Below are 12,539 nucleotides of genomic sequence, written 5' to 3' on the forward strand. Positions count from 1 at the left end.
TCATTTAATAGGAAATTATCAGAGTTTAGTGAAAATGAGTTTAAGGAGTTAACAATAATATTAATTTGTTTATCCAAGAAGTGAATTTAGAGGATTTTGCTCTGTGTTGATGGTTCCTTTGAATGCCATTTGTAAATACTCCAGATCTCGGAAACACAAGAAGGGCAGGCATACTGTTGCCCAGTAGTCTAAAGTTTTTCTGTTAGATGTAAGGTATTAAACTTTAAATACAATAGACTGCTAGTGTGTTGTGCAAGTAGTTGTGAATTTCATCAATTTATTTTGCAACTTTGAAGTAAACACAAGCTTTTGAAAGTTGGGTGCTCAACACACAAGAAAATGAACTAACTTGGATCTTTAATTGTTTAATGATGATTTCACTAGCTTGTTTCCAATAGGCAAATCAGTTTATGTTATAGAATTGGCATTTTAGTATATTATCTTTGAAAAGTGAAATTGCTTTGATTTTTAAAGGAATGGGGCCAAATTTCACAGTAAATACATTGTTCAATGAGATTTTCAAGTCTCAAAATAAGTATATAAATCTACATTGCCATAATTTGTTGATCATTCATGCCTATGTAGTAAAACTTGTAAGACTATGCTGCTAAGATGTATTGTCTGTTTGTTGACTTCACTTTCTAAATTAAACTGATTATATCTAGGGATTCAAAGATCCCAGAACCTCCAAAAGGTCATTATTGGAAGGAGGTGCGTTTTGATAATAAAGTCACCTGGCTGGCATCATGGGTAGAAAATGTCCAAGGACTCAATAAATATGTCATGCTAAACCCAAGTTCCAAACTTAAGGTATGGATTTCATGTCATTTTAAAGACTTATTCCACTACCCCGATTTTAATTTTTTTTTCTCCAGACCACAGATTTTTTTTTCTTCCTGAACTGACTGTGCAGACTTTAGGTTTTTGTAACATAGTCAATTGATGTACAAAAAGAACATTCCACATACATAATTTGCAGTCATTAGGGATCACGATTGCTTTCTTGATACTTGTGAAATGCCTTAAACACCATTAGTAATGGGAGGTATACTCATATTTCTTGTACTCCTTGCATAGCAGTTAGCATGATGTTATTGCAGCGCCAACAACTTAAGTTCAAGTCCCTTGCTCTCTAAGGATTTGTGTTCTTCCCATGTCTGCATGGGGTGCCCCTGGGTACTCCATTTTCCTACAATCCGTCAAAATGTATGGGGTCATCGCTTCATTTGGGTACAATTTGGTGGTACAGATTTAAATGACCGTCATCTGCTTGTCCTATATTGTAAAGCCTTCGACACCGTGAGCAGGAAAGGGCTTTGGCAAATACTAGAGCGCATCGGATGTCCCCCAAAGTTCCTCAACATGATTATCCAACTGCACGAAAACCAACAAGGTCGGGTCAGATACAGCAATGAGCTCTCTGAACCCTTCTCCATTAACAATGGCGTGAAGCAAGGCTGTGTTCTCGCACCAACCCTCTTTTCAATCTTCTTCAGCATGATGCTGAACCAAGCCATGAAAGACCCCAACAATGAAGACGCTGTTTACATCCGGTACCGCACGGATGGCAGTCTCTTCAATCTGAGGCGCCTGCAAGCTCACACCAAGACACAAGAGAAACTTGTCCGTGAACTACTCTTTGCAGATGATGCCGCTTTAGTTGCCCATTCAGAGCCAGCTCTTCAGCGCTTGACGTCCTGCTTTGCGGAAACTGCCAAAATATTTGGCCTGGAAGTCAGCCTGAAGAAAACTGAGGTCCTCCATCAGCCAGCTCCCCACCATGACTACCAGCCCCCCCACATCTCCATCGGGCACACAAAACTCAAAACGGTCAACCAGTTTACCTATCTCGGCTGCACCATTTCATCAGATGCAAGGATCGACAATGAGATAGACAACAGACTCGCCAAGGCAAATAGCGCCTTTGGAAGACTACACAAAAGAGTCTGGAAAAACAACCAACTGAAAAACCTCACAAAGATAAGCGTATACAGAGCCGTTGTCATACCCACACTCCTGTTCGGCTCCGAATCATGGGTCCTCTACCGGCACCACCTACGGCTCCTAGAACGCTTCCACCAGCGTTGTCTCCGCTCCATCCTCAACATCCATTGGAGCGCTCACACCCCTAACGTCGAGGTACTCGAGATGGCAGAGGTCGACAGCATCGAGTCCACGCTGCTGAAGATCCAGCTGCGCTGGATGGGTCACGTCTCCAGAATGGAGGACCATCGCCTTCCCAAGATCGTATTATATGGCGAGCTCTCCACTGGCCACCGTGACAGAGGTGCACCAAAGAAAAGGTACAAGGACTGCCTAAAGAAATCTCTTGGTGCCTGCCACATTGACCACCGCCAGTGGGCTGATAACGCCTCAAACCGTGCATCTTGGCGCCTCACAGTTTGGCGGGCAGCAGCCTCCTTTGAAGAAGACCGCAGAGCCCACCTCACTGACAAAAGGCAAAGGAGGAAAAACCCAACACCCAACCCCAACCAACCAATTTTCCCTTGCAACCGCTGCAATCGTGTCTGCCTGTCCCGCATCGGACTGGTCAGCCACAAACGAGCCTGCAGCTGACGTGGACTTTTTTACCCCCTCCATAAATCTTCGTCCGCGAAGCCAAGCCAAAGAAAAAAAAAGAAAAAAATTGTAAATAAATTTTAAAAAACTTCCACCTGTTGCTGTTTAAGTGCCACACATTCCTTTCGAGGGAAAAAAAATAAAATTCTTGATCAATTTTGAATCGTGCAGAAGCACCTTTTTTTTAATGCACTAAAAATAGTGTATAAATGTAAGAATAGCCCCAACCCAAATGTCATTCAGTTTTTACTTTAAAAATCACTTTTGATGCTACAGCATCATAGAAGACTATTCTGGCCTATGAAACCCAATTAACCTACCAAATCATAGGTGTTAGAGAATGGGAGGGAAACCTGAGCGCTCAAAAAAAACCCAATGTGGGTCATTGGTAGAAACTACAGACAACACTTCATTCACACCCGGATTGTGAGCACTGTGCCACCCACTTTCAATTGAAAACAGGACATTGTTGATTAATTATTTCATAGCTGTGCAGAATCCATCTCCAGTAGAACAGTCATCTAAAGTTTAAACTACTCAGAAACATGAAACCATTGCTTGGTTCAGCCATTTTAATTTTTATGTTTCTTACGTTGAGGAAGCCACCTAAATTGTTTTAAAGATAACATCATTTACTTCTCAGGCTGTCTTAAGCAATATTAATAATTTCACAACCCTATACTTTTTTAATACATCAATTCTGACTGTATTTCCAAGCCTTCCTTGGCTTCAAAATAAGAGGAACTCATTATCAGCCATTTTCTTTGGGGAACAGAAAATTACTGGCACTTTAATGGATTTGTCGACTGTGTTGTAAAAATCGACTCTTGTGACCTATATTGGTATTGTTGGCATTCTTCTGTTGTGAGTATATGATGCAAATAATTCTTGTGTTCAGTGTTTACTAATATCAACCTTTCAGTAGAACATGCTGAACTGTCACCTATTCCCTTAAAATGGAAACCATGCAGTGCAGAAAAAGTTATTCATGTCATTCTGTACAGTCATTGATATGGTTAACTGCTTGAAGCTGTACTTCCTTCCCTGAGGGCCCCCCCCCCCCCCTACCCCCACTAAGTTTTCCCTCTCATTCTTAACTTTTCTGGTGAACCAACTTTGAGAGTGTTTAGAAGGGTCAGAGAAAAATTTAAGGCAGTTCTAATCAACTAGTTTCTCTTGAAGTCATGCTCAAAGATGATATTCACTTCACATGGGCATTCAGTAGTGTCATCTATTGGGCTGAAAGGTGCAACAGGTCTAAGGATGATATTTCTTTAAATTACTCTTGTCTCTTTAGTTCAGGAGTGCTGATTATAGACTATCGACCTCCTTGATATTGGCGAGAAACAAACCTGAGAATTTCTGGAAGTATGTTGCCCACTTCCACATCAGCCATCAATAAAAGTCCTCATTCTTAAATGTATTTGAGGGCAGTGTTAACAATGAAATGAATTGACTAATCATTGCAAGATGGAATAGCATATATACTGCTAGATTATTTCAGTTCAATAGGTTGGCAATAACCATGGAACACAACTAAATTCTAGAGATCTTGAACTCAAGAGAAAACTTTCATCTCCAGTAAGTAACTGATTAATGTAAATCCCATTTTTTTTTTCTATTGAAACCAACAGGCTGAGAAGGATTGGCAGAAGTATGAAGTTGCCCGGCGTCTGAAGGACAGAATTGATGCAATCCAAACTCAATATCGTGCAGATTGGAAATCAAAGGAGATGAAAGCACGTCAGCGAGGAGTGGCTCTTTATTTCATTGATAAAGTATATTTTTTGTGTTTATAGTTTATATATTGAAGATCATTGAGCTCTATGCATGATAACATTTTACTTTTTTAACCTTTGGATGTATCATGAATGAATGTTAAAATTGCAGATATAGCTAGGGCAAATATTGGTTCTTTTTAGGATGCTGAAGAAATTCTGCACATAAGGAGAGGTTGTGGTTGATGTCAAATTTAATTTTCTTGTTGCATATTTCAGAAAACTTGTAAAAGAATTGTGGTGTATGTATAGGAGCTTTGTCAGGCTGATATTAGGAATTGGACTTCCGTCGTGAAGATTTTCTTTCTTGAACTGTAAAGATTTGAGTGGATCTCGGGGATTTAGTATGTTGAGTTTGGGGCTCAGATAGTATTGAGAGTAAGAAAAAGCATTCCCAAATTTCTCTTTGCCAAGTCTAATTGTATGAATTTGGATATTGATAAGACAGTTAACATGAGGCTTTCTTCCTTTACATAAAAGGAACTTTTTAGGGATCCAGTCAGTATCAAAATTATTGTTGAATCCTCTTCCTTCACTGTTGTTACCATGATGCCTCCCCTCTCCCCCCACCCCTCTCCCCCCCACCCCTCTCCCCCCACCCCTCTCCCCCCACCCCTCTCCCCCACCCCTCTCCCCCACCCCTCTCCCCCCCACCCCTCTCCCCCCACCCCTCTCCCCCCCACCCCTCTCCCCCACCCCTCTCCCCCACCCCTCTCCCCCACCCCTCTCCCCCCACCCCTCTCCCCCACCCCTCTCCCCCACCCCTCTCCCCCCACCCCTCTCCCCCCACCCCTCTCCCCCACCCCTCTCTCCCCCACCCCTCTCTCCCCCACCCCTCTCCCCCCCACCCCTCTCCCCCCCACCCCTCTCCCCCCACCCCTCCCTGATCATCTTTCTGAAATTCTTTGTTCTATTGTATTAAATCTATAAATTATTGATGACATCCTGGAGGAAATATTTCCCCATTTTGATTTTACCATAAGCACTGTTCTACAGGAAACAAGTCTAACTCTTCATGTGATTTAAACATCTCATTCTTTGAAAATTATCTCTGCTCTTTAAATCGAAGATTAATGACCAGAATTGTGTGCATTTCTGAGGTCAAATCAAAAATTGGTTAAAGTTTAGTATGTTTTCAAATGCAATTTTTTTTGTTGCTATCCCAAGCAAGCAATGGTATTATTATTCTATTTGCCCTGTCATAAAGTCACACAGCACAAAAAATGGGTGTTGGAAGTGTCCATGGCAGCCTTTTTGCCCATTTACCCAAATTCCACTTCGCTGGATTCAATTTGTATCCCTTTTATGCCATCTCTCTTTAAATGCCTGTCCAAATGGCTTTTAAATGTAGAAATGGCATCTGAATGCACCACTACCCCTGGCAATACATTTTAGATGTCAAACAACTTTGATTTTTTAAAAACTTTCTTGGCAGATCTCCTTTAAAACTCCTACCTCTCACTTTATGGTTACGCTCCCAAAACAGTGAAAGAGAATTCTAACTGCCTGATCTATTGCTTGTCTTTTGTTTTTTTATTATATATTTTATCACTTGGGATTAAATTCTATCTACCAATAATCTGCCCAAATTTCCTCCTGATCCGTATTCTGCTGTACTCTCAGACAAGTAGGACTCCAGCTATCTCCTCCCTTGTTTCCCATACCATCCTAGGATACATCTCATCAGCATTAAGATTTATCCACCCTTGTCTTTCCAAGGCAGCTGATATCTCCACCTGCTTAATCTTTGTCTTGGCTTCGCGGATGAAGATTTATGGAGGGGGTAAATGTCCACGTCAGCTGCAGGCTCGTTTGTGGCTGACAAGTCCGATGCAGGACAGGCAGACACAGTTGCAGCGGTTGCAGGGGAAAATTGGTTGGTTGGGTTTTTCCTCCTTTGTCTTTTGTCAGTGATGTGGGCTCTGCGGTCTTCTTCAAAGGAGGTTGCTGCCCGCCAAACTGTGAGGCGCCAAGATGCACGGTTTGAGGCGAGATCAGCCCATTGGCGGTGGTCAACGTGGCAGGCACCAAGAGATTTCTTTAGGCAGTCCTTGTACCTCTTCTTTGGTGCACCTCTGTCACGGTGACCAGTGGAGAGCTCGCCATAGAATACGATCTTGGGAAGGCTATGAATCTCTTCTTTGTGAATTAGTTATATTCTATATCTTTCTTGATGAATACAGATGAATCAGAACTTATTGTTATGAATGTCATAAAATTTGTTTTGCGGCAGCATTATATAGGTGGAAAAAGTGATATAAAACATATTTCTAAATAAATAAATTGGTTCAAAAAGAAAAAAAATCTGATGACGAAGGGGAATGTTGTTTTTGTATCATTGGGTGTTCGTCTTCAGGCTCCTGTGCCTACTTCCTGACAGTAGCAGTGAGAAGAGAGCATGGCCTAAGTGGTGAGGGTTCTTGATGATGGAGGCTGCTTTCTTGAGACAACCTATCTTGTAGATGTCCTTAATGAGATGAGGTATTTAAGACTATGTTTCATGCATTAGAGGGCATGAATTATGGGGAGAGGTTGGGCAAACTTGGGTTGTTTACTGGTGAAACTGGAGACAGGATGTAAGATTATAAAATTATGAGATGCATTGATAAGATAAACTTTTTTTTCCCCCAAATAGTCACATACCAGAAGGCATAGGATTAGGGTTGAGGAGTTAAAAGAGAAATGCAGGAAAATGGTCATTTCCAGGAACAGGTGGCCAGGAAAAATGGCAGAAGCATAAATGATGGTAACATTTAGGAGGTTTCTAGAAAGACATGAATGTGCAGGAGATAATGTCAGAGGATCATATGCAAGCATCAGTGTTCAAATTTAATTTGGGCATGCTCGGCAGAAGACACATGATGACATAGTTCTGACCTGTATTGTTCTATTTTATCCTTTTGATAGGCAGAAAATTTAAATGGCTGAAAATAGCAATTGAGACCCAAGTACAATATACTGTATATTTCGGCATACAAGTCGACCAGCAGATAAGTTGACCCCCTTTTTTAGCCTCATTTTAATAGTTTTGTGATATATCCGGCATATAAGTCAACCCCAATTTTTCGGGCTGTCCGGGCCTCCCAGGAACAACCCAAAAAATTTAAAACACTTCAATCGCAAGTAACAAAACTGTAATTTAAGTAAGTTTTAAAAAAACTCAACCTACCAGGTAGCAGCAGTGACGGCCCACAGAGCAGGAGCCTTCGACTACCAGGCAGGAGCGGTGATGGTGACCTCAGGGTCCCACGTAGGAGTGGTTACGGCAGCGCCCAGCAGTGGGAAGGTGTCGGAAAGCGGTGGTGCCGACAGTGAGGAGGTGCTTCCAGCATCAACTTGTACGCTGAAACGATGTCAATCAGTTTTTTTTTGGTGAATTTAAGGTCTTGAAAGTATATCTGGCGTATAAGTCGGCCCTCCCCTTTTTGAGAAATTTTTTAGGGTTTCACGTCTTGACTTACACGCCGAAATATATGGTAATTGAACTCTGAAATAAATTGTATGGTCCTGTTAAACTTGCACGTGGCTATTCCTAGAACCTAATAATACTTTTGGCCAAGTTATTCTGGAAAACCTCGGAAAAGATTGATGAGAGGAGAGAGAGAGGTGATGAGTTTTGGTGTGAAATTCATTTTAATCAGAAATGTCACATTTGTGCCATTGGAATAGTGGAAAAATATTGGATGTTCCTTGAAATTGTAATAGAGATTTCAGTAAATATATTTTTTGACTTTTTTTTTCCCCTCTGCCTCTACAGTTAGCTTTGAGAGCTGGGAATGAAAAGGAGGAAGGAGAGACTGCTGACACAGTTGGTTGCTGTTCTCTCCGTGTCGAACATATTAACTTGCATGATGACAGTGATGGACTGAAGTGTGTGGTAGAGTTTGACTTCCTTGGAAAAGATTCTATCCGATACTACAATAAGGTTCCAGTGGAAAAGCAGGTATAGATTGCAATATCGGTAAAGAATAGAAATACAGTACAAAGAACTGACAACTGCCTGTCTTAATGCAATTAACTTAATTGTTTAATTAATGGCTATTTAGAACCAAAAATATAATTGTTAAAATCACTACAAATTCTTTCAGTGAATCACTTGTGAGTGTAGCAATAATCCACATTGAGCTAAATTGAGTGTCTATGATAAGATTGCTAAAATGGCCTTGATGTTTGAGCTATTAAAGATAAATAGTTGAAATCTCCCAATTGCTTCTGTCACTAAAAATGGGAATAGTTTTCTATTTCCATCTTCCATAATTTGTCTGTACTGATGTTAATAACATGAAAGTCACCGACCCCAAAACTCTGCTAAAAACACAGAGATGCTGGAGGAACTCAGCTGGTCTCACATCATCCAAAGGAGGTAAAGATATATTACCAATATTTCAGGCATGAGCCCTTCCACTCATCTATGCATAATACACAACTAATAACCAATTAACTTGCCAACGAACACATCTTTTGGATTCTAGACATGGAAGAACCAGGATCAAACCTGTGAAGTAGTAAATCTTCTAGCTCTATCACTGTCCAGGTTATTGAGCGCTTGAGAAACACTATAGTCAAAAGTCACTTGAATTCTCAGTGATGCTACTGGATTTTTTTTCATAATAAGGAAGTCATTCAGGATATTCTCTAAATGTCTACTAAAATACTGGGGTCCTACTAGATGCTGAGTCTAGATTGTGAATTTGCTTAAAGACCATAAAACCTAGGAGCAGAACTAAACTATTCAGCACGTTGAACCTGCAATTGTTAAGCGCAAGTGCAATCCAACATTTTAATTTTCTCTATATGGATGACACTTTCTTTCTTCAAATATATCCTAATTTCAAAGTGTCATCTTCCAAAGTGTGAGCTGTGATATCCAAAATTTGTATCTCTTTAATGCAAAAAAATCAAACTCTGTTGCTGTTACTTTATGTATTAATTCGTTGATAGAACGGATAAGCATTTTGCGCAGCTTCGTAGTAAGATTTTCATTATGATGAATAACAGACCATTTACTGTATGGTAGAGATACAAAAGATATATAGAGATACTAGCTTCAAGAGGTACACAATCTTAGAGTAATTGGCTTGAAGTTTCTAATACTTAATTAGATTTTAAAAATAGTTGCCGGAGATGACATCTGATTTCAATTTAGTTAAAATTGATTTAATTTATAGGTAATACCTTTAATGCTCTTTAACCGACCTGGTACCACATCTTTCTTGATCTCAGAATATCCCAACACTTTAGGATTAATCACACTAAGGCCTTTATTACAGTTCTTTGGCTTGGCTTCGCGGACGAAGATTTATGGAGGGGGTAAAAAGTCCACGTCAGCTGCAGGCTCGTTTGTGGCTGACAAGTCCGATGCGGGACAGGCAGACACGATTGCAGCGGTTGCAGGGGAAAATTGGTGGGTTGGGGTTGGGTGTTGGGTTTTTCCTCCTTTGCCTTTTGTCAGTGAGGTAGGCTCTGCGGTCTTCTTCAAAGGAGGTTGCTGCCCGCCAAACTGTGAGGCGCCAAGATGCACGGTTTGAGGCGATATCAGCCCACTGGCGGTGGTCAATGTGGCAGGCACCAAGAGATTTCTTTAGGCAGTCCTTGTACCTTTTCTTTGGTGCACCTCTGTCACGGTGGCCAGTGGAGAGCTCGCCATATAACACGATCTTGGGAAGGCGATGGTCCTCCATTCTGGAGACGTGACCCATCCAGCGCAGCTGGATCTTCAGCAGCGTGGACTCGATGCTGTCGACCTCTACCATCTCGAGTACTTCGACGTTAGGGATGTAAGCGCTCCAATGGATGTTGAGGATGGAGCGGAGACAACGCTGGTGGAAGCGTTCTAGGAGCCGTAGGTGGTGCCGGTAGAGGACCCATGATTCGGAGCCGAACAGGAGTGTGGGTATGACAACGGCTCTGTATACGCTTATCTTTGTGAGGTTTTTCAGTTGGTTGTTTTTCCAGACTCTTTTGTGTAGTCTTCCAAAGGCGCTATTTGCCTTGGCGAGTCTGTTGTCTATCTCATTGTCGATCCTTGCATCTGATGAAATGGTGCAGCCGAGATAGGTAAACTGGTTGACCGTTTTGAGTTTTGTGTGCCCGATGGAGATGTGGGGGGGCTGGTAATCATGGTGGGGAGCTGGCTGATGGAGGACCTCAGTTTTCTTCAGGCTGACTTCCAGGCCAAACATTTTGGCAGTTTCCGCAAAGCAGGACGTCAAGAGCTGAAGAGCTGGCTCTGAATGGGCAACTAAAGCGGCATCGTCTGCAAAGAGTAGTTCACGGACAAGTTTCTCTTGTGTCTTGGTGTGAGCTTGCAGGCGCCTCAGATTGAAGAGACTGCCATCCGTGCGGTACCGGATGTAAACAGCGTCTTCATTGTTGGGGTCTTTCATGGCTTGGTTCAGCATCATGCTGAAGAAGATTGAAAAGAGGGTTGGTGCGAGAACACAGCCTTGCTTCACGCCATTGTTAATGGAGAAGAGTTCAGAGAGCTCATTGCTGTATCTGACCCGACCTTGTTGGTTTTCGTGCAGTTGGATAATCATGTTGAGGAACTTTGGGGGACATCCGATGCGCTCTAGTATTTGCCAAAGCCCTTTCCTGCTCACGGTGTCGAAGGCTTTGGTGAGGTCAACAAAGGTGATGTAGAGTCCTTTGTTTTGTTCTCTGCATTTTTCTTGGAGCTGTCTGAGGGCAAAGACCATGTCAGTAGTTCCTCTGTTTGCGCGAAAGCCGCACTGTGATTCTGGGAGAATATTCTCGGCGACACTAGGTATTATTCTATTTAGTAGAATCCTAGCGAAGATTTTGCCTGCAATGGAGAGCAACGTGATTCCCCTGTAGTTTGAGCAGTCTGATTTCTCGCCTTTGTTTTTGTACAGGGTGATGATGGTGGCATCACGAAGATCCTGAGGCAGTTTACCTTGGTCCCAACAAAGCTTGAAAAACTCATGCAGTTTGGCATGCAGAGTTTTGCCGCCAGCCTTCCAGACTTCTGGGGGGATTCCATCCATACCTGCTGCTTTGCCACTTTTCAGTACTGAATTTAAAAATAGGAAGGTTCAGTTTCAACTGTACAGGATACTGGTGAGGCAGAACCAGGAATAGTATGCGCAATTCTGTTCTCTTTATTTGAGAAAGGATAGACTTGTCTCGCAGGCAGAGGAGGTACATTAGGTTGAGGATGGAGATGAGAGTTGGCCAATAAGGAGATTAAAATTCATGGGACGATACACACTGGAGTTTCAAGAGGGAGATCTGATGTAAGATTACAAAAGGGATTCTTTGGCTTGGCTTCGCGGATGAAGATTTATGGAGGGGTAAAGTCCACGTCAGCTGCAGGCTCGTTTGTGGCTGACAAGTCGATGCGGGACAGGCAGACACGGTTGCAGCGGTTGCAAGGGAAAATTGGTTGGTTGGGGTTGGGTGTTGGGTTTTTCCTCCTTTGTCTTTTGACAGTGAGGTGGGCTCTACAGTCTTCTTCAAAGGAGGTTGCTGCCCGCCGAACTGTGAGGCGCCAAGATGCACGGTTTGAGGCGCTATCAGCCCACTGGCGGTGGTCAATGTGGCAGGCACCAAGAGCTTTCTTTAGGCAGTCCTTGTACCTCTTCTTTGGTGCACCTCTGTCACGGTGGCCAGTGGAGAGCTCGCCATATAACACGATCTTGGGAAGGCGATGGTCCTCCATTCTGGTGATGTGACCTACCCAGCACAGTTGGATCTTCAGTAGCATGGATTCGATGCTGTCGGCCTCTGCCATCTCGAGTACTTCGATGTTGGAGATGAAATCGCTCCAATGAATGTTGAGGATGGAACGGAGACAACGCTGGTGGAAGCGTTCTAGGAGCCATAGGTGATGCCGGTAAAGGACCCATGATTCAGAGCCGAACAGGAGTGTGGGTATGACAACAGCTCTGTATATGCTAATCTTTGTGAGGTTTTTCAGTTGGTTGTTTTTCCAGACTCTTTTGTGTAGTCTTCCAAAGGCGCTATTTGCCTTGGCGAGTCTGTTGTCTATCTCGTTGTCGATCCTTGCATCTGATGAAATGGTGCAGCCGAGATAGGTAAACTGGTTGACCGTTTTGAGTTTTGTGTGCCCGATGGAGATGTGGGGGGGCTGGTAGTCATAGTGAGGAGCTGGCTGATGGAGGACCTCAGTTTTCTTCCAGGCCAAACATTTTGGCAGTT

At 42.7% G+C, this 12,539-nt stretch overlaps 1 protein-coding gene across 13 annotated transcripts in view; it reads left to right on the forward strand.

Moving 5' to 3' along the window:
* Positions 1-12,539, forward strand: part of LOC138755725 (DNA topoisomerase 1-like) — a 145,966-nt gene that overhangs the window by 119,290 nt on the left and 14,137 nt on the right. For all 13 annotated transcript variants that reach the window (XM_069922192.1, XM_069922198.1, XM_069922195.1 and 10 more), the window contains 3 exons: positions 666-810; positions 4,215-4,358; positions 8,116-8,301. In XM_069922192.1, coding sequence (XP_069778293.1) covers positions 666-810; positions 4,215-4,358; positions 8,116-8,301 — 475 coding nt within the window. The remainder of the gene's footprint in view (positions 1-665; positions 811-4,214; positions 4,359-8,115; positions 8,302-12,539) is intronic.

The sequence above is a fragment of the Narcine bancroftii genome, chromosome 2 (assembly GCF_036971445.1).
Source record: "Narcine bancroftii isolate sNarBan1 chromosome 2, sNarBan1.hap1, whole genome shotgun sequence".
In the NCBI taxonomy this organism is placed as follows: domain Eukaryota; kingdom Metazoa; phylum Chordata; class Chondrichthyes; order Torpediniformes; family Narcinidae; genus Narcine; species Narcine bancroftii.